At 41.7% G+C, this 20313-nt stretch overlaps 1 protein-coding gene across 1 annotated transcript; it reads right to left on the reverse strand.

The window, feature by feature from the left end:
* Positions 1-158: 158 nt before the first annotated feature.
* Positions 159-10941, reverse strand: LOC116081987 (serpin B9-like). Its single transcript, XM_031358789.1, is given in 7 exon segments — positions 159-563; positions 1962-2116; position 4788; positions 4870-5012; positions 7300-7417; positions 7876-8013; positions 10774-10941. Coding segments are annotated over 7 exon segments (1128 nt in total).
* Between the last annotated feature and the right edge of the window lie 9372 nt (positions 10942-20313).

Consider the following 20313-nt stretch of genomic DNA (forward strand, 5'->3'; position numbering starts at 1 on the left):
AGAACAGGGTGTGATGAATGCAGCCATCATCAGATCAGGCTGACAGGAAGAAATTGCCCTCATCTTAGAACATGGCCCCCTGTTTGCCCATCCTCACAGAGCTGTGGGAGTGGTGGAGATGCTGAAGTGTGAACTCTCCCCACATAGTAAATGTGCCTTTATGGAGATGAGAACCTGCCACAGAACAGAATACTGTTGGTTTTGTTGTGCCTGATGAAGAAAAGGAAGGGGTGGTCAGAACGGAACTGTGATGAGCCACCAGAACAACAAGGAATGATGCTGTCAGCAGAGGCCGCTGCAGCATCTGTGCCTTCCTCATTGACCTCCACTACACTCTTGTGAACAACCTTGGACAGACACAGGTTTTTCTCTGGAGACATTCCTGGTAAATCAGCCTTGGCCTCTTCAAAAACATCCATCATTCCCAATCGCTGAAGCACAGAGTTCATCTCATACTCCTCTTGGAGTTTAAATTTTGGAAGGAAAATGTTAACCCCTTTGGCCCACATAATGTCTGGTTTGGTCCAGGCTGCTAACTTTTCAAAAGTGAGATCGTTTTCCACCTGACAAAGGAGAATTAGAGACTTTCAGATTCACAGTTGATGTCTTACCCAGAGCCACATGGGCATGCCTACTCACAGTAACCTCCATTGTCAAACAGGGCAATGTGGATTCACATGGAAACTCAGAATGAGGGTCCCACTGTCTTATTAGTGTATATGAGGCTACCTTGATGGGCAGAGGCATCAAGAAGCCCAGGGGAGGAAGATGTGGCTATCCTCTCCTAAATCACTTCTGAGACATCTTTTATTCTGACAGGTGTCCATGTCTGGTTGATTATAGTTTAGGTTGTATTTGTTTTTGTTTTCTTGGACTAGACTTAGTTTCAAAGATAGTAACTCATTGTTGCTAAAATAAAAATTACAAATCTGAAAGAAATAACTCTTGTTGTGAGCCACACCAAAATGTAGGATGATCCAGGGCAGAATTACATGTGTTTTGTGTGCTGTTAGGGCTTGAATGTGAAATAGCAGACCCTTGTTTTGAAGCTGTGGCAACCTTTTTGGGAGGTAGTTAAAATTTTAGGTATGAGGTGGGTCTAGCTGAATGACAGACATTGTTGCTGGAGGTGTTTCTGGGAAACTCACCTTTAATCCTATGTGCCCTTTCTCCTTTCTATGCTTCCCAGTAACAAAAATGTCTATGTTCACTGCCACATGCAACTGCTATAATGGCAAACAATTTTGGTACCATGTAAATTGAAACAACCCCTCTGAAACAGTGAGCCAACATACATCCTTCATGCTCTGGGTTACTCATGTCAGGCATCTTGTCAGTGATCCAAAACTAGCTAACACTCTAGTAAAGTGATGGCACAGTGGTGAACTAGATGCTCAGGGCCAGGAGAGCTGCTCTGCTTACAAGGATCCTTCATGCCATGCACACTCCACTGCCCACCATTCAGAGGATGGTTCACACACCATTGGAAATCCTGCCGCTAGGAAGCCTAAGATTTGTTATAATGACCTTCCTAACTCCTCTTTCTCTTTACTGACTAAAAATGTAATATTTTCTGTTTTATGATCTCAGATATTAAATAAAATAGTGATAAAGGTCATTATATGACTTATATTAATGAAGGACCTATTTTACAACTGTTAAATTCAACTATTGATTTTCCCTGATTTCATACTATTAGGTAGACATTGTGCATTCTAGTGATGATTTTCTGTCATATGGCAAGGGCACAAAGCTTACAATGGGAATCTTGGACACAGCTTTGAACCCAAAACCTGTGCCCACCCATAACGTGAAGTTGAGTCTATGAGTACTACCCCTTCAAATGGAAACAATAAAGGTAAAATCATTGAGATTTGCTTTAATGACAAAGGACAAGAAAGATACTTGGTTCTTCTAGAAGACATTTAGAGTAATGAATGTTGTGGACTCTCCTGGCTCACCTTGTTGAGGTCTACACCCTTATCTAGGAGTAGGACCACCATGCTCAGCTCCATGCCCTGGTAGGGAATCTCTAACAACAGAGATGACACCTCCTTTACATAGGCAAGCTTAAACATTCCTTTTTGATGCATCATCTGCACTGGCTTTTTCTCATCTTGAGCAGAAAAACACAACATAAAACATATTATTGAGAGAAGTAAAGGTGTTCAAGTGAGCTACAGTTAATTTCAGGGCTCACAATGAAATTTTCAGCACTCACAATGTAAACAATATTCATGTTTCAGTGAAGGCTTAGAAACAATGTCTGCCTAACTCTTCCTGATTTCATTAAAAGTACTGAATGCCAGCAGATATAATGCTATCTCTCTTAGGGTATGCCCTATGAGATAAAACATGATCCTAAAAATCAACCCGGAGCTGAAAGGATTTACCTGATATCAATTCTCAGTTCACATTCCATTTCTAAGAGAATTCAGAGCTAGAACTCAGGCTTAAACCATGAAGGAATGTAAGTTATTGGCACGCCCCCATGGATTCTCAGCCTGCTTTCTGTCATAACTCAGGACCACCTGCCCAGTGTTGGCACCACCCACAGTGTGCTGATCCCTTCTTCAGCAATCAAGAAAGTGCCCAACAAATTGCCTCTAGATCAATCTTTTGGTTTTTGTTTTTTTGAGCCCTGACTGTCCTGGAACTCACTCTGTAGACCAGAAACTCAGAAATCTGCCTGACTCTATCTCCCAAGCGCTGGGATTAAAGGCGTGCACCACTACTGCCTGGCTAGAATAATCTTATGGAAGCAATTTATCAATTTAGAGTCCTTCTTCTTTTGAATGTACCAAGTTCACACACACACACACATACACACACATACACACACATACACAAACACACACACACACTCACATACATCAAGATCAAAAATAAAAACCCAAACCAAAAATTATTATGATATATAGACGTATATAATACAGAAAGACTATGTGTTATCTAGTAAAAGATACATAGCATTCAATATCAATACTCCAAAAGCCTACTCTTGGGTTTAAATATTCCTCAAAGGCTCATGTTTCAAAGCTTTTGTCACCTGATAAGCACTACCAAGAGACAGCCAAACATTTAGAGGTAGGAATTAATGGGAGAAAACTAAATATTTTAAAGGGGTGCCCCTGAAGGACATCTTGACACTCTAGCCCCCTTGCTTTTTCTGTCTTTTGCTTCCTGAGTGCCGTGAGGCGTAGAAGCCTTCTTCGTGCATTTCCACCATGATTTACTGCACCAACAAAACCTGGTGTGATTGGGTCAATGGACCCACACTGAAACTTCTGGATTCATCAGCCCAAATAACCCTATCCTACTTGAATTTGACTGTCTCAGAGAGTTTGTTGCACTAATGGAAACACAACTAACACGTCAGATGTAGGGTTTTCACTATTATATATGGTCAACAGTTATATCTAAAACAGAAGAATAATCCATTATAAATAACAGAAAAGGTTACCATAAAGTAGACCAGAATATGTTCATAGTACTGTTGAGTAGGACTACAGACAGGTACACCCTCTCAGAAAACAACCTAGACAATAGAGCCTATATGCTCAAAGGTTCATGATGGATCTTAACCTTCCAGTTAGCCTATTAGAGAGCAGCAAGCTCAGGAGCACAGACACTCACAGGCCTAGAGCAGTGCTACATCCTGAGGGAAGGGAAATCCCAAATTACATTACTACAAGATGGGAACCATATGGAGAGATGTCCATGTATCTTTGTGATGCAGTAGCAGTCTGATAACCTATCCCAATGCAGAAAATTCTTACCAACCATTACAAGTTAGGAGCCATCAGGACAGAGCCTTATGTACCTTTTTGTTATTTATTCCAGTTGGTTCCTCTCTCATAGTCTAGCAGTATTTTTTAAATACAGAAGCAGACCATCTGGGAAGACTTTAATTAGTAATACAATAAATATAAAATTTTGATACAGACTATGCATACTAAACATTAAACTTCTCAATAAAAGAACTCATTCTTTTAATAACTTTTTTTTATTGTGCTGCTAATAAAAAGGCTATTGGAAGTTTAACATTCATAATGCTCAAAATGGAATAGAATTTACTTTCTAGGGATTGGGTAAATCATCATAATATCTACTTCAATTCAAATTGCACTCTAATTCACGAGATCTTAATCACTCATTTTCAGTATTAGAAATGTATAGTTACTGCTTAATAATGTAAATTGACCAAAAATTTAAAATGCTTACTTTAATTTAAAAATACTGTATGATACAAATGTTTACATTTTTTTCTACTCTGCCTCATGCTCTATATGTGTTTTTTTCTTTTCTTTTCTTTTCTTTTGTTTTCTTTTCGGTTTTTCAAGGCAGGGTTTCTCTGTGTAGCCTTGGCTGTCCTGGAACTCACTCTGGAGACCAGGCTGGCCTTGAATGCAGAAAGCTGCTGGCCTCTGCCTCCCAAGGGCTGGGATTAAAGATGTGAGCGAACACTGCCCAGCTTCTATACATATTTTATATTACCTTAGCACCTAAGTTTTTTCTTTTGGGAACTTAAAAGGAACCTTGCATTTTTAGAAGGAGGTTGCAACAAAGGCCAAGAGAAAGTATCAGAAGTGGTAAGAGTCACCATCCGTGCACAATCTGATGCAGGCAGCAAATACTCCTTATTCCTGTCATTTCTCTACAGAGATTAACCTTTCATTCAGAAACATAAGTCTCAAATGCTTTTCGTGCTTTCCTGATTTATTTCTTTCTGAGCTGAGTGCCAAGGCCAGTGCCCCACACAGGCTTTGTAATCTCTATCACTGAACCCTGACCTATGCATTCATGATTAAAGTTCTCCAAGGAATTTCTTCATCACACTGGCATGAAGTTCTAGATACTGTTCCTTACCTTGTTTATTTTAAATGGCATTTCCCTGGTAGATTCTTTGCAAAAATGTTGAGCCCACATCCCTTTGAAATACAAGGCATTGACGAGAACCAGCCTGGTCTTTGAACTAACTGAGTCGTGTGACAACAACTCTGGAATTTAGCCTTTTGAGAAAGCAGAGATTTCATTCAGGTTTATTTTATAAAAAAGTGAGATGTAATCTGACAAAACATATAGGCAGATCCAAGCAGCATGTGTTCAAATTTGCTAAATTTACATAAATATATTAAAAAATAAATCAAAACAAAACACCATGAAACAGCTCTGACACACAGGATCAGGAACATGGGAGGAATATCAACAAGCTGAGGATGGAGGAAGATTTGTAAGTCCCTCATGCAAAGCAGGTTTGGAAAAAGCAGATGGAGAACAAAACAAGGAGGAAATGTGGGAGGGACCACTGTAACCCCCTGGTGTGGCTATTGTTGGTTGCCATTTTGATTGTATCTGAAATCTGCTAAGAGTCCTGTTTCTCTGTGGGTCTGTGAGAACTTTTCCTAGAAAGAGTTACTAATAGAGATAAAGCTCCCCATGGTGGATAACACATGATTGTGTTGCCAGATACAAAGGGCAGAGAGTGAAAGAGCACTGTTCTTGCCTCATTGCTTTCAGGCCTTGCTTGTGAGGCAATCTGGTCTATTCAAGCCACCATAGTGGACATTTTAGCTGACAATTGATTTGGCCATCATTAGGATAACAGCAGTGGCTCTGCAGAATCCTCTAGCCCTTCCATGCCAGACTGAGATTGCTGAGGTCTCCAGGCTCCTAGGCTCAGCAGTTACCAGAAGTTCTCAACTTCTCCCACATGGACATGGTGAGTGGCCAACTGACTATTCAGCCTGTACTGTGTATGCTAATCTATTAAATCTCCTTTATAGTAGATATCTATTCTGGTCCTCTAGAGAACACTTACTACTGATACATTATAATATAGAATATATAACAGAGTTTCATCTAGCTCTCTGTATTCATGACAAGTTCTAACATACCACACCATGTCAGAGAAACAAAGGTAGAAAATAGTTTGTGGAGGAAGTATTATTATTTCACACCTTGGAGTCCATCCCAGGAAGACACAATGAAAGTCAGGGCCCAGATTCCTTTCTTTTCTGTTAAGGGGTATTCTTTTGCTAATGAAGGCAATCCTTGCTAATTTACAATATCAAGAGTGCCTAAGAGGTAAAACTCTAATGAGAAATGAGGAACCAATTGATGAGTCTAAGAAAGATTTTACTACTATACTGTCTTTTAGACGAGTGTACCTAGTGACTCAGAGTCATCTGAATGGTTCAAATATCAGACAATGAACTCTGTGGTAGCAAAGACCAATTCTGGGACCTCTCATACCTGACACCAAAACATATAAGCTTCAACCTGAAATGGGAGGCTCTTTCAGGTTAATATAACCGAGTCGTCCTGGCAGAGAATTTTCTGTTGGGAGCCATGGCCTTAACCATAGCCTAGTGAAAAATTACTAGCTTAAACTTACAGCCCTGAGGCAACATGTGTTGTTTAACAGTTAGAATATTTGTGGGTGTGGAGGACATTGTGACCCTTGGTTCCAAGAACTGAAGATTGCCACCAGCTCTCCCTTGTCATGGGCTCTTCCCCTTTCCCTTGCCATAGGCTCTTCCCTCCCTCCCTTGTCCCGGGAACTTCCCCCTCCCTTGAAGCTTTCTCCTGCTTGTGCTTATATTGCCATTCCTGAAGTAAAGATTTTGGAGCTTGATCAGACAACTGTCTTGCTCTCATTCTTTGTGTCTCTTGTCTCTTTTGGTGTCCCTTTCCCCTGCCCTAGGACCCTGTTGAATGCCCTGTGGGTCAGGACAGAAATTAAGTCTAGTTTCATCAAATGTAAGTAAGGGAATAGATGCAGGAACCCTGGAAGCAGAAATAGGACTTCTCTTCAGAGGTAAAGGTGGTAAAAGCTGAGACAGCACAGATTCTAGGAAGAAGCAGCCCCCAGGTTGATTATATGAAGTTCTATCCATGAATCACCATCTCAGAGATGGTGGAGTCACCTCACCTGTGATCACTGCAGAACACCCATATTTTCTAATGTAAACTGTAAGACTGGGAATCAGGCTCATGAGTTCTCATCGCATTTGCCTCAGCCCACCTCTGTCCTAGGGCAATATTAGGTTTTATACACAGAGTTGTTTGTATATTGTGTATAAAACCTAAGTGTCTGAGTAGAAGCTCCATGAATTCACAGAGCTTTAAATTATTCTAGGTGGTCTAGTTAGCCTAAATGACGTTGACTCTAAAATGGCTGTGACATCAGTCTGTGGTGGGGAGAAGGGGAATTAAGTAAAGGACAAAGGAGGAAGAAGAGAGAGGGTGGATGGAAAAGATAAGAATGGGGTGTGGGAGATAACTTCAAATTCTGACCTTCAGTCTGTTTGGAGACCCAGGTGTTTATGTGTTGCCTGGACTCCTCTGTAGCTTCAGCAAAGGAGAGCTGCTCCATCTCTGAGTCATAGAAGCGAAGAGAAGACTCCTTAAAGGGCTTTGAAAAGGAAATGTTTGGGAAGGTGACATCAAGCTTCCTAACCTTCTGCAAGCGATGGCTTTAAGAAAACAAAACTAAAATGAGCATAGACATCACTGTAAAAAACAAAACATCTTCATGTACTAGGATTTGCAAGTGGGAATAATCACACATGGATTACTAAAAATTACAAGTAGTTAAATATGAAATATGTGAAGGTATTATTATAGAATTTTGATTTTTGGGGGGGGTGGGGAGAAGTTCATTTATATGAGTCTCACAATGTAGCTTAGGCTGTCCTAGAACTTGTATGCCTCCTATCTCAGCCTTCTCATTACAGGTATTGTAGGTGTGTACTCATACACCAAGTAGAACTTGATGTATAGGTTTCTCCCCTTCTCTAGGGTCCTTTTCCCAGGATATCTGACAACAACTACTTTGAATTCAATTGCTATCATTCTACTGATACAACTTACTGAGAGGACTTCAGAAGTTTTGTCTGCAAAGAGCCTGTTGGCCACTCTAAGGGAGTAATTTCTGTCTGGCTTGTTCAGCTTCCTGAGAAGCAACCGGAAGCCCCGATGGATGTCTTTCATCTTGTTCAAACCAAGTGCCTAAGAAGGAAAAGATGAAACATGTGCTCAGTGATAAAACAACTTGTTGCAAAAGGAGTTGGTGAGGTAACTGGATGGCTGAGAAGGTAAAGTGCCTGAGGATCTGATTTATAGTCTTACTACACAGAGAAGATGGGCCCAGTGATGCATAGAGGTCATCCTAGCACTGGGAGGAACAAGTAAGAGTAAGACACCCAGTTCTGACTAGTATCCCCTTATATAAAAAGAGGCACACAAAGGCATGCATACACACACACACACACACACACACACACACAAGTGTTTAGTAATGTAGCTAAATCTAGAAAGTGCATTGAAGACTAATTAGAAAGAACCCTCTCTATATAGTCATGTCCTCATGGACTATATTTGGAAATGATCAGAATGAGAATTTATACCTGAAAGGATCTTCATGAGGAAGAAAGTCCTGGCAAACCACAGAGCAACAGTGATGACTTCCCACTGTGAAGCTGTATGCTGAAAGTTATTTCCTAAGGCAAATGGCTCATGCCTGTCCTGGAACCCTCTGAGGACAGAAACCCATTCCTAATCTCCTGGAATGCTCTCAGGATGCTTCTTAAAAGTAATCTACACAATGCACAATCAGCATGTGGACTAACCACACACATTTACCCCTTTCTATATCTTAACTGATGCAATAAAGGTAGGACAAATTTAAGAGCAAGAATTATACTTTCTTGCCAATGAATGATTACCAAGTCTGTTGCTCTAAAAATAAGATAGATCTCAGCAAACTGTATTTCAAATAATTTCAACATCTTTTTTTTCTTACTCTGCAGTATTAGGGATGGAACCTAAGTTATAACCCTAAAAAAGTCATTTCTCCACCTTTAAAGATTTTTTTTAAGGTTGAAACCACTTTTCCCATTCTACACTTGGACTTGGGATCCTCCTCTGTCAGTCTCCTTAGTAGCTGTAATTAAAGGTCTATTACATGTAATTTTAAAAACCACTCTTACTTTGGTTAGGCTTTGGGACCAACGGTTACTTGTGTGGCATCTAGTCAGTTCCCATGCCTAGGTAATGCTCTTGGGTGATCCTGGCTATGCTCAGAGAATAGAAGCTGCCATGCTGCCAGCTGGTGTTTTCCTGAGACCTCCCTTTCCTCTGGTTGGCTTTGCTAAGATCCTCAGAAACCTTCTGTTCTGAGAATGCCTGGAGCTACTGCTTGTGGTCCACTGGCCATCCACCCCCTTGGCTGAGACTGCATTGGGGCTATGCACTCTCTCTTGCCCACCTCAGTTGCCTCTGATGGATAACAACAGAAAATCATAAATTTAAAATCAACAAGATGACACAAATGCTGGGCACAGAGTCTATTGTCCTAAGCTCATCAGGTATCCTATGTTGGAATTCTTCAGGTGGTGGATTCTACCAGCAGGTCCAACAGCTCCCCAGCCCCCATGGTGGCCATCTTTCCCATCTTTCCCACCCCTCAACCTGGCTGAAAAAGTGCTATCTCGTATGTCCTCCTCTTCCTTTGTGGGACCTAGAAATCCTGCCTCCATATCTTCATCTAGAGATTGGCTTCTACTGTATTTATTTAACCAATGAAATAATTAGGAAATCTCCTTTGTCTCAACTTTCCTGTCTAATAAAAGCAATAACACCCACAACATCAACAAAAATCTTTTCTCACTGATTCAAATTGAAAAAAAAATGACCATAAATTGCACAGTATGAGGTAAAAATGATGTTCAAGCCATCAAATTGTCAATTTAAATAAAGCACTCTACCATCTATCCTAATTTAAAAGGAGTAGTATTCTATGCCTGAGTTATGTCCTAGTTTTATCTTGTATACCATCTAAAAACTGTACTCTCAATTCTGTATCAGCTCTCTCATTGATAAACAGTTTGGGTGGCTATGAGACTACAACAAGTCTTCAAACTTGCCAGAAATCTGAGAGCTACTTAAGTACTACTGGAAAAATATAGGAAGCACTAACAAAGCTTCCAAAACTAAAACAAATTGTAGAGACAGCTGTCTACCTCATAGTCCCCTATTCCTTGAAACATTGGAGCAATTGTCTTCAGCCTAATGGCCCAGAGCTAAGGACAGTCCTTGAGTGAAACAGGATACAACGTGAAGGACTAACTGTCATATATTGTGCATCCTTTGTTGTTTCATGGAGAGAATTTTTTGTCTGTAGATGAATTAGGAAAACTTGTGCACAGTGGCTGCCCTGATACAAAAACAACCTCCTGAAGAAAATTATATTCAAATCCTTTCCAAAATGTGAAGGGAATACTGTCAGGAGCAGACATGTCGCTAGACAAATGATTTTTAATAATGAAATAGCCATAAATGTCATATTCTGTGGACTCCTGATGTTTTTAAAGACTGTCAGTGTATGTACAGTATATCTGAACTGTTGCCCTTTAACTACTCTCAGCTGTTTCTACTAGAAATATCTCAAAATACTCTGTTAAAATTAACTCAGAACCATGAGCTTGCTATCTAGTCCTTAATTTTTATTCTTTAAATAATTGCATAGACACAGGTATAGCATGAAATAATTTTTGTACCACTGGCAAATGAATTCTAGACAAAGTATTGAGAGTTCTACTCTCATTGTTACTCAGGAAAACTTATTGCCCTTAAAGAAGTCTTACTGGAGGAGACTCTGTCCTTCCTTTTTAGCCCTTACACCATGATACAGTGTGCATATACTCTTACTGTTCCTTCTCAACAGTTCTTATTCTTGTAACAAGAATATGGTTATGACAGAGAATTTACCTGAGATATCTGGACTTCTGTCTGTCCCTTTGCACCCAAGAAGACCATAGCTAGAGCAGAGGAGATGCTTACAGGAGAATAACATACATTTTGAGAAGGGTTGCTTTCACATAGCATCTTCAATAGCTGAATGGCAAAGGTGCCATTTGCTTCAGACAGAGCACTCATGATGCAGAATCTGGAGGGAAAGGAGATATGAATTCAGCACAGAGCTGAAGGTTCACTGTTCTGAGGCAGGGACTTCTGGGACTCTACTTCTGCTTGTCCTTTCAAAGATCATAACAAATTTGAATCAAATTTAAAAAATTCATTCTAGGTCACAGTCTTTCCAATTTTAAAGTTGTTAGCTAAGTGTGTCCATGGCATCAGGCCAAAATACCTTCATTCTCATCTGCACAGGTGAAAGGAAAGATCATCAAAAGCACAAACACAAGACACAGTAGAGAGAGGCAGGTCTAGTCTCCATCCATAGAGTCATGTACACATCTTCTGAAAAAGGTTGAGTTTTGGATAAAGAGAAGGAGGAAGAGAAGAGGAAGCAAGGAAGAAAACAAACAGAAGCATCTAAGTCTTCTAGCCTGGCTTCAGCAACTCTACATTCTGGACTCTGCTGGTGAAGAATTCTCCTGAGATTCCCAGGTGTGCATTAGCCAGTGCCCATTTGCAGTTTAGACAGGAAAGACACTGAGATGCTGAATGAGACCCAAAGACAGGCTGGTATTATCTACTCTGTTGTGTAGCAGGGAGCACTCCCCTGCAGTGAGTGGCTGCTCTGGGGACCTTGAATCCTCTGCAGACACCCAGGTTGCTTTACCCTTGAGAATGCCTCACCTTCCAGATAAATGGAGAGCTTGGCCCAGGCTAAGTGACTGCTCCAGATGCCTTAACCCAGTTCTGAGACACTGTGCATCCCATGGCTGTGCTCTCATTGTCATAAGACCTACTGTGTTAAAATTCAGGTCCAAAGCCTAGGGAGCCTCAGAACACCCCAACCCATGCTTCTCCCTACTCTTCAGACAGAGGGACAGAGAATCCAGTGAGTGCACATAGATCCTATGACTCCTCCCCTTAAAGTCTCCCAGGGTTCTGGAGGAAAGATATGGCTGCATTATTTCAATGACTTACACTCTGAGTGGTTTTCTCATCTGACCTAGCTTGCCCCTACCCCTGCATTCTTGCCTATCCTCATGTCACTTTAAAGTTGCTTCTGAGTCCTTGAAATGATGTCTTTTTTCACCTAGAATGTCACCTACCCCATCCCTGTCACTGAGTTCAAACTCTTCACCCTTCCCAATTTCATTGGAACAGGACAGCCTCTGGGACTCTGCTGTCCTACCCTAGTGCAGCTGCCCCACCCCAGGTCTGCTCATCACTCCTAAGTGTAATCTTTCTCTTACTGATTCCTGTCCATCATCATTGATACTCAGGAGCTGTGTGAAGGTAAGAGAGATGTCTGGCACCCTAACAGTAAGCCCCTGGAAGCAGAGTCAGATAGATGGATTACTCAGATAAAGTAATCAAAGACATGATTACTGCCAGCATGGAATGAATTGTTTTATAAATGGGAATGAGCAGTGCTCAAATTTAGACTAGAAACCCCAGATATTTAAAAGGTCCCGATGTAAGAGAGAATACTTTCGTAAGAAATGAGACAAGTAAGAAGACTAAGGCAGTCAAAATGTCAATTGTAGGCACTTAGAAGAAGCATGAAAGGAGGCCTGTGGTGGGCCTGCTAACACCTTGCAGCCCCCAGAACTGACTTGAGGGGGAGCCAACACAGCCTAGATCCCAGCCCCAGGATCAGTGTCCCTGACAGTGGCCAGCTGGGGTTCCTTATGGGGTATCCTTTTAAAATGCCCATCACACACCATCTCCCATCTGTCTCCTTCCCTAACTCTATAGTCCTGGGTTTCCCTCCTGGATTCAGCCTTTGTATTGTAAAACTGACCTCTGTGGGTCCCACAGCCCCAGCCTGAGCCAGGCCCCAAACCTACCAGAGTAGCTGCTGCTCAGTGTAGCTTTTGTAGCCTCTGTGTCCCCTGTAGCTTACCACAGCAGCTTCCAGATTCAGCTGACCCTTTTATTCATTCACTTTAGGGCAGGGTCTTCCTGTTTAGTGCCTCTTGTCACCTACAGTGAGACAGGCTGCCTCCAGCTCTGGCCTCTGCAAGAAGAGGACTGGCTGGGGTTGGGGAAAACTGGATCCTTAGGGAAAGGGAAAATAGCAGGAGCTTTTGCTGTGTGCCAAAGGAGAATCATTGCTGGATTTTAATAGTCTCTTGGTTGGGGTGGGGGTTGGAGGATGTGAAGGGTGCACAGTAACAATGCTCATTTCTTGAGACTCATCCTCCTATTCTGTCAAAGACAAATCCAATTTTATGCTTTTCCCCTCTGTCATGAGCATTTCTTGTGAACAGGTATGTTCTTATGTGAGTGGTCTTCTATTACTGACCTGATATTTCTGAGCCTCAGCCTTAAGTGTTCAAGGTGGCAATGACTGGGGCACAGGCAACCGTCTTGCTCCACAATGCCACCTATATTAGTTGGATTATGTTCAGAAATCTCAACTCAAATGAAACTACCATTCGTGAATTTGCCATAGACAGGAATTTCAGGAAGAGACAGTATGAAATGGAGTTGGGTTTATTGAGAAGCAAACACAAATATATTAAAAAGAATAATACACCAAAAGAAGAAAAGTAAGAAAAGGAGAGTGATACACACCTATGCATGAAGGGCTCTCAAGGAGAGCAAGGCTTCAGTGTCCCAGCAGTAGCTACATTGTACCTTTGGTGGCTCTCTGATGTTATATCTTACACGTTCTCCTCATTCTCCTTTATACTTATTAGAGATCCAGTTTAGTTATTTAAGCAGAAACTTTTAAAACTGTACAGAATGAAGCTATATGAGGCCAAACACATTAGCAGAACTTCCACATAGAAACAAGTCTTGCTGGGAAACAGGAACATGAGGAAGACTTCTCAGACACAGGAAAGGCTCATCTTATCTACAGTATCATTCATCTAGTTCTCCTGGAAAATATTAGGTTTTAGTTTGACTGAGCCCAAGAGCTCACTCAGTTTCAAACTCTGTGGTACACTCAGTCTAGAGAAAGCTTTCCACCTCATGTGCTCTCCTTATGGCTTATGGATGGGCAGCTTTTCTCCAATCTCTTCCTCCTTGAAGCTTGCTGGGGTGCTTTTGGGGTTCTCCAGGGTGCTCATCTTCTCTGTCCAGCTCCATCTTTCCACAGGAATCTGCTCATACCACTTGTCCTCTAAGCCTTGACCCATCAGGGCATGAGCACAGCTGCAGGACCTTTAGCCTGTGGCCTTCTTGCTCATCTTGCTTGAGGATAGCTTCGACTTTCTTTGCCTGCAACATCTGCTTCCTCTGCCGCCATCTGTCCTCTACCAGCAGAAGGGGAATCCAACATCCTTTCTTTATGTTTCTCTTATTTCCTTGCTGTGACCAACAGCTAATCTGACCATCTTCTGTTTTAACTCATATTCTTGGGACCACTTTTCAGTTTGGTTCCACATCACTCAAATAGCTGGCCCATTGTTTTCTTCCCCTTTGTCCTTGTATCTTCTGACAAAGTCTCTCCTTTCTGCTGTTTCTCCTTCCTCACCCCTCCTCCATCCAGAGCCTTCCTTGCCATCCTCCACCATATCTTCTGAAAACAGGCCATCTTATTTTCTCTTCTTGGCTGGCAATCTCTGTCCTTTTTTTCACCCTCCCCCCCAATTTTATTTTCTCTATGTAGTCTGTTTCAATAAGGGCCTGCCCTTTAAAACAGTGTGCTCACTCTACAGACAGATACTCTTCTCCATGGACTTCATCTCCCTTAAGGAAATTATGGTGATCATCTTCAGTGCACTTCCTGCTTGATGGCATGATGGCATGTGTTCTCATTCTTCTCATACCTGGAGAGTTTTTTTGGAGTCAAAATTTTCCATATTTTTGCTACTTGTGGCTTCTATCCCCAAGCAGTTGCCCCATGTGATAAAGCTTGCTTTCTTGTTTTTCCTAAATAAATATGACTTCAGGATTATCTTGCATAGATATTATAATTAGGAATGATAAAATATGGGTTAGAAGGTTGCTATGGAGTCTCTTGGACTATAAATAGGTTTTCTTGTAAGATTCCTAGGAATTTGCATATTTACATCTGGAAAAGTAGAATGACCATTCATGCTCAGGCTGTAAGCATGATTGCTCTTTTGCTGTTCTTTTGGAAATGTACTTCTATAGAATGATTACTGTATGCAGGTCAGCTACCTTCAGAGCTACTGGAATGGCAAGAGTCTTAATCATATTCATGGCTGAAGGGCTTCATTTTTTTTCCAAATCTCATTAACATCCTTGTTCTCTCTTTGCTATCTCAACACAATATTTATTAGACATTAGTTTCTTTGCCTGAGTAAGGATATTAATAATAATATCTAAATAAGTTGTTATTCAATTCATCAGTATTAGATTGATTTTATCTTTTATCTAGTATTAATTTTACTATGAACATTTATATACAAATTTGTGTACACACATATGCTCTCTTGGTGGTACCCAGGATATAGCCCAAGGAATTTCTGGGTCATATGACAATTCTACATTTCACAGTTTGAAGAACTATGTAATGAGTTTGAAGGCTTCTATCCAGTCATATGTACCCACCAGCAAAGTGTGAGTTTCTGTCTCTCCTTGTGCATGGCTTCTCTTTTCTTTTCTTATTTTAGCCAATAGGTGTGATGTGATTACTCATTATGGTTCTGAGTTTTCCCTGATGAGTAGTCATGTTAATCATAAGCTCATGTGCTCACTGTTTTTTTTTCAAAATCTTTCTATAAGTTGACCTGCTCAAACTCCTATTTTTATTTGAGGGTTCATCATCCTCAACATCACCATTCTCTCCTCCTCCTTCTCCTCCTCCTCCTCCTCCTCCTCCTCTTTCTCCTCCTTCTCCTTCTTCTTCTTCTTCTTCTTCTTCTTCTTCTTCTTCTTCTTCTTCTTCTTCTTCTTCTTCTTCTTCTTCTTCTTCTTCCTCCTCCTCCTCCTCCTCCTCCTCCTCCTCCTCCTCATCATCATCATCATCATTCCAATGACTCTCATGACACAGAATTCTTCACTGTGATCTCTGGCTACATTTTCATCTCTGAGGTAAATTCTAAGTCCTCTCAACAGTGAAGATGCTTACACCCTATGCATGAAACAGTTGACTATGCTGTCTCTGTGAGACATGAATAATGGAATGTTCTTCCTAGCAGTAGTCTGGGGTCCCTGGGTTGCACAGAGGCCAGAAGTCAGGTTCACACTCTCAGACATCCCAGATGCTACTGTATGTTGTGAAAGAGCTGAGCACAGATTGGGTACCCTGGGACAGACTCTTGCCTTGGGACCAAATGGAAAAGGGTAGGAGGAAAGCTCTGGCTGGTTACCACAGGGAGGATAGAGTCTTTGTCTTGCTCAGTGACTAGCTTGGGTTGGTTATGGCCATGGCTGGAGCGGGGAAACCTCCTGATGCGAAGTTAGATGTGGGCTCTTTAGAGGGAAACCTGCTCCATTGTTCTAGCACAGCAGATCCTGATGAGCAGGGATGGTCCATGATTTTAAGACATTTATTGTAGAAAAGCAGAGAGACGTAGAGAGTAGAGAAGCAGAGGCTGACCATGGCCAAGTGGAGGGGGGCGGGGAGAGTGGAGAAGGACTGTGAGAGGCAAGAGTAAGAGGAACAGGGTAAGAGAGTGAGAAAGAGAGCAAGGAGGGAACAAGCAGCTCCTTTTATAGTGGGTTGGGGCTATCCTGGCTGTTGCCAGGTAACTGTGGGGAGGAGGATACCTGGCTATTGCCACACACCTCTCCGCAGGGGGCTATGGGAGGCTGTAATAGCTACAGGAGCCAAGGCACCAGGAGCTGTGGTTGAACTTCTCCCTTCCCATGAAAGCAAAAGTCACTGTCCAGCAGGTCTTAAGATTCTAGGCCTGTGGGACTGGGACCAGACTGTCTGTGCACAGCTCATCACCCTACAATGCTTCTTCACATTTTTTAACCCAGCCTCCTCTGACCTCCTCCTATCCGGGAATCAGAATGTAGACTGTACAGTGGCAGGAAGGGAGCTCAGACTGGAAAGTGCTCTGACTTGGTGGCTTGGAAAGAGAATACCTGAAAGAAATGTTATGTGTGAAACAATTCTGGAGAGCTTAATAAGCCTCAAGTGGGGGTTGAGCTGTGAAGACTTTGTTCAACAGTCTGTTAACTATGAATCCCCCCAACAAGTGTCATTAATAGAGACTTTCAGTATGGTGAACAAATAAGTCAGTCACAGTTGGATGTGGTAGTATACATTTCCAATGCTAGAATTAAGACACAGAGCCAAACATATTGTGGGATAGTGAACCATACCACTAGATAGATAATTTGGTTAAGGTTGAGCTGATTCAGAAACCTGGGTAATTCTACTGAGAATGGTGGGTGTTTAAATTTCCACCTGACTAAGTTCCTGCCATGAAACATGTGACCATGACACCCCACAGAGAGGAAAGTGCTGTAACAATTAGTCACATAGGAGCAAATATCAAAGCTGCTCAGTAGATATCAGAGCAAGCCAATAGAAATCATGTGCCTTTACATCCCAACCCACTCCAATTGTGTGTAAGACCCTATCCACAAGGAATAAAGTGCACCGGTTATCTCACCAAAGACTGTTTGAGAGTGTCCTCCTTATAGAGAATTCTCTACAGAAGGTTTCATCAAAGACACTTCCTGCTTGGAGTCCCTGACCTTGGCTCCTAGCTGCCCACTGCAGTGGCCTTGGAAGAAGACTGGAAGCTTGATTTGCTCTGGCTACCCCTCTATTTCTGAGAGCTGCAATTCTTTGGCCTCTCTGGCCAGGCCAGAGGCCCACAGATCCTCTTGGATAGTGCTCTGTACACAGACCTAGGCAGCATACGTTTGTGATTTCAAAACCAGTCTAGTTTACATATCAAATATCATACAGCCTGGACTACAACGTGCAACTCTATTACAAACACACATAGGAACAACAACAATCATATCAATCTATTAGAGCCAGAGTCTGTTCTCTGGCAGTCCTGCCAAGCCTGGCTTGGCCAGCTGTCCTTAAAAAGTAAACTTAAAAGAGGCAAATTCATGTGAAACAAGATAAAGGAGGAGTCAATGCGGCCACATACAGGAGAGATAATGAGAGGTTAAAATTTTCAAACTGTACTGTGGGAACTTAGCCATTAGTTGAACTCAGTGGGAGACCGGCTCCCAGAAACTAAAAACAATGGGAGGCCAGTTCCCAAGAACCCAGAAACAAGCGAACCAAGATGACTTGGCCTGAGAACTCAGAACTCAGAAACAACCTGGCCCAAAACAATTGCCAGGTGGCTAGCCCGCCCCTGGACCCTAGGACGAGCCAGCACCAATCAGAAACCACTCCATACCTTCCTCTTACCCCAGTCTTCCCTTTTGCTCCAGCAACTGCACAGAAATAAAAAGCTGCCTAAGATCTTGCTTGGGGCCAGACTCCTCTACCCCTGCGAGGGATATGAGTCTCGCCCCAGCTAACTGGAATAAAAAGCCTCTTGCAGATTGCATCAAGTCTCCATGTCTTGGTGGTGTGTGGGGTTGTTGCTCCCAGGATTTGAGTGTGGAGGTCCGAGAATCACAATACCATGTTATCTGGTGTGCTCTCAAGTTCATCAATGGGATGATGGACAAGAGATTCAGAAAAGAAAAAGACTTTAGTTGATAGAGCTATGCAACCATGATCAGGCCTTGCCTATCATTGTTCCATTGCTGTCTGACTCCATTCTGTCTGGCAAGGTAGGCAGAAAAATCAGAAACTACTCTCTGAAAGAGTTTTCCTCTTGAAGGCTCTGGGATTTTGCATCCATCAGCATGGTGTTACTAGATAAATGGAAATTCACAAGGGGACAATGTTTATATAGTTTTTAGTCAAATGAAGTACAAATATCCCTTTAGAGTATCTTCATTATTTTTCAAGCAGGCTAGAAACAGTTCTCCACTTGATTCTAACACTCTAGCCTTAGGGTATAATAGGCCTTTGTGTGAACAAATCCCATAAAAGGAATACAAGTAGAGACCAAGATTAGAACACATCCAGTTACTTTCAGGAGACTAGGCATTGGAAATATTAATCTATGACTTCTTGGCTTTGGTCACCTGGTTAAGAGCTTTCCTGAGCAATACCTTCTTCATTTGAGGTGAGGTATCACCTTGAAGCCTAAGTTGACCTTAAAAGTGTGATTCTCCTGCTTCAGCTTCTTATGTCCTACCATGGTCAGTGACCACATTTTCTGAGCTTTCTCACTGCCCCACCCCTACATTCGTTTTTAATCTAAAAGTATTATAAAACATAGATTGTTATTATAACCACTACTGATATCTGATAAACCGTAAACGCATGATGATAAGAACATAAATCACACAATTCAGCAAAGCTTCCAAACCATGTAACAGGTTGAAATACTCAACAAGTCATCCAGTCTTAGGGAGGAATGGTCATATGGGAGAGTATGGAGCACAGAGAAAGCCTTGTGGAACTGAGTCTGTAGAAAGCTTTTCCTTTTCTTTTCCTAAGACATGTCTCCCCGAGCTGCTCTAACAGAGAGTACACCCCATATCTAGTCACTAGGAAATGTTTCCATAAAAGGACTGGGGCTCCAGAGAGAATAAGCTCACAGCCATTTCCATGTCTCTAAGCTGTCTACTGATTGCTTGAAAACAATCAGAAAACTGCAAGTTATTAATTTAAGATGCTTAATGAAACTAAGAACTATTGGGAAATTTTAATTTTAATTTATTTATTATTTTCAAACCTTATGAACCTCCCCAAAGGTAGGTATTTTAATTCAGAGAATATAGCTGCTCCACCACAAGCCAGGAGACCTAGCTAGACCACTGCAGTTGTGACTCTGACCTCCCTGAGGAGTCCAAAGATTTTTGTTGCATATAGAGGCATATAGAGCAGCATTCAAGGATTCTCCCAAGGATGAAAAGAAGTGTACTCACAGCAAGAGTGTACAGGCAAGGTTAGAGACATCTTGGGGTGCTGTAAATGTTCTTTGTCTCAAACTTCAGCCATTTGATATCCTCTATTATGACCCAAGGTTTTAATGTCTGGTACAGCTATTAAAAAAATAACCCACCATGAACACTGTCCTTAGAACATTCAAACAACTACAAGTTGATTGTATAAGCCTGAAAAGAAGACAAGAAAATGAGAAAGCAGAATACCCAGGAATGGTGTCATATTTTGATCAAAAGAGAACCAACTGTAATGCGAGATGCTACTGCTTCACTCAGAAGTTATTTCCCAAGTAGAGGAAAGGTGATCTCATCAAACCATATTTTATTTTGCTGCCACTGGACATTCCGTCCATGTCCATGGCTTAACTGGCCTGGGCCTTTCTCACAGCCTTTGAAAAGTACCTCTACGTTATCTTGGAGGTGAGCCTATGTCTCATTCTGAATTCCAGAAAATTTGGCTTTGGCTTCCTCAAAAGCACCAAAGGA

Source organism: Mastomys coucha, unplaced genomic scaffold (genome assembly GCF_008632895.1).
Source record: "Mastomys coucha isolate ucsf_1 unplaced genomic scaffold, UCSF_Mcou_1 pScaffold7, whole genome shotgun sequence".
NCBI lineage: Eukaryota > Metazoa > Chordata > Mammalia > Rodentia > Muridae > Mastomys > Mastomys coucha.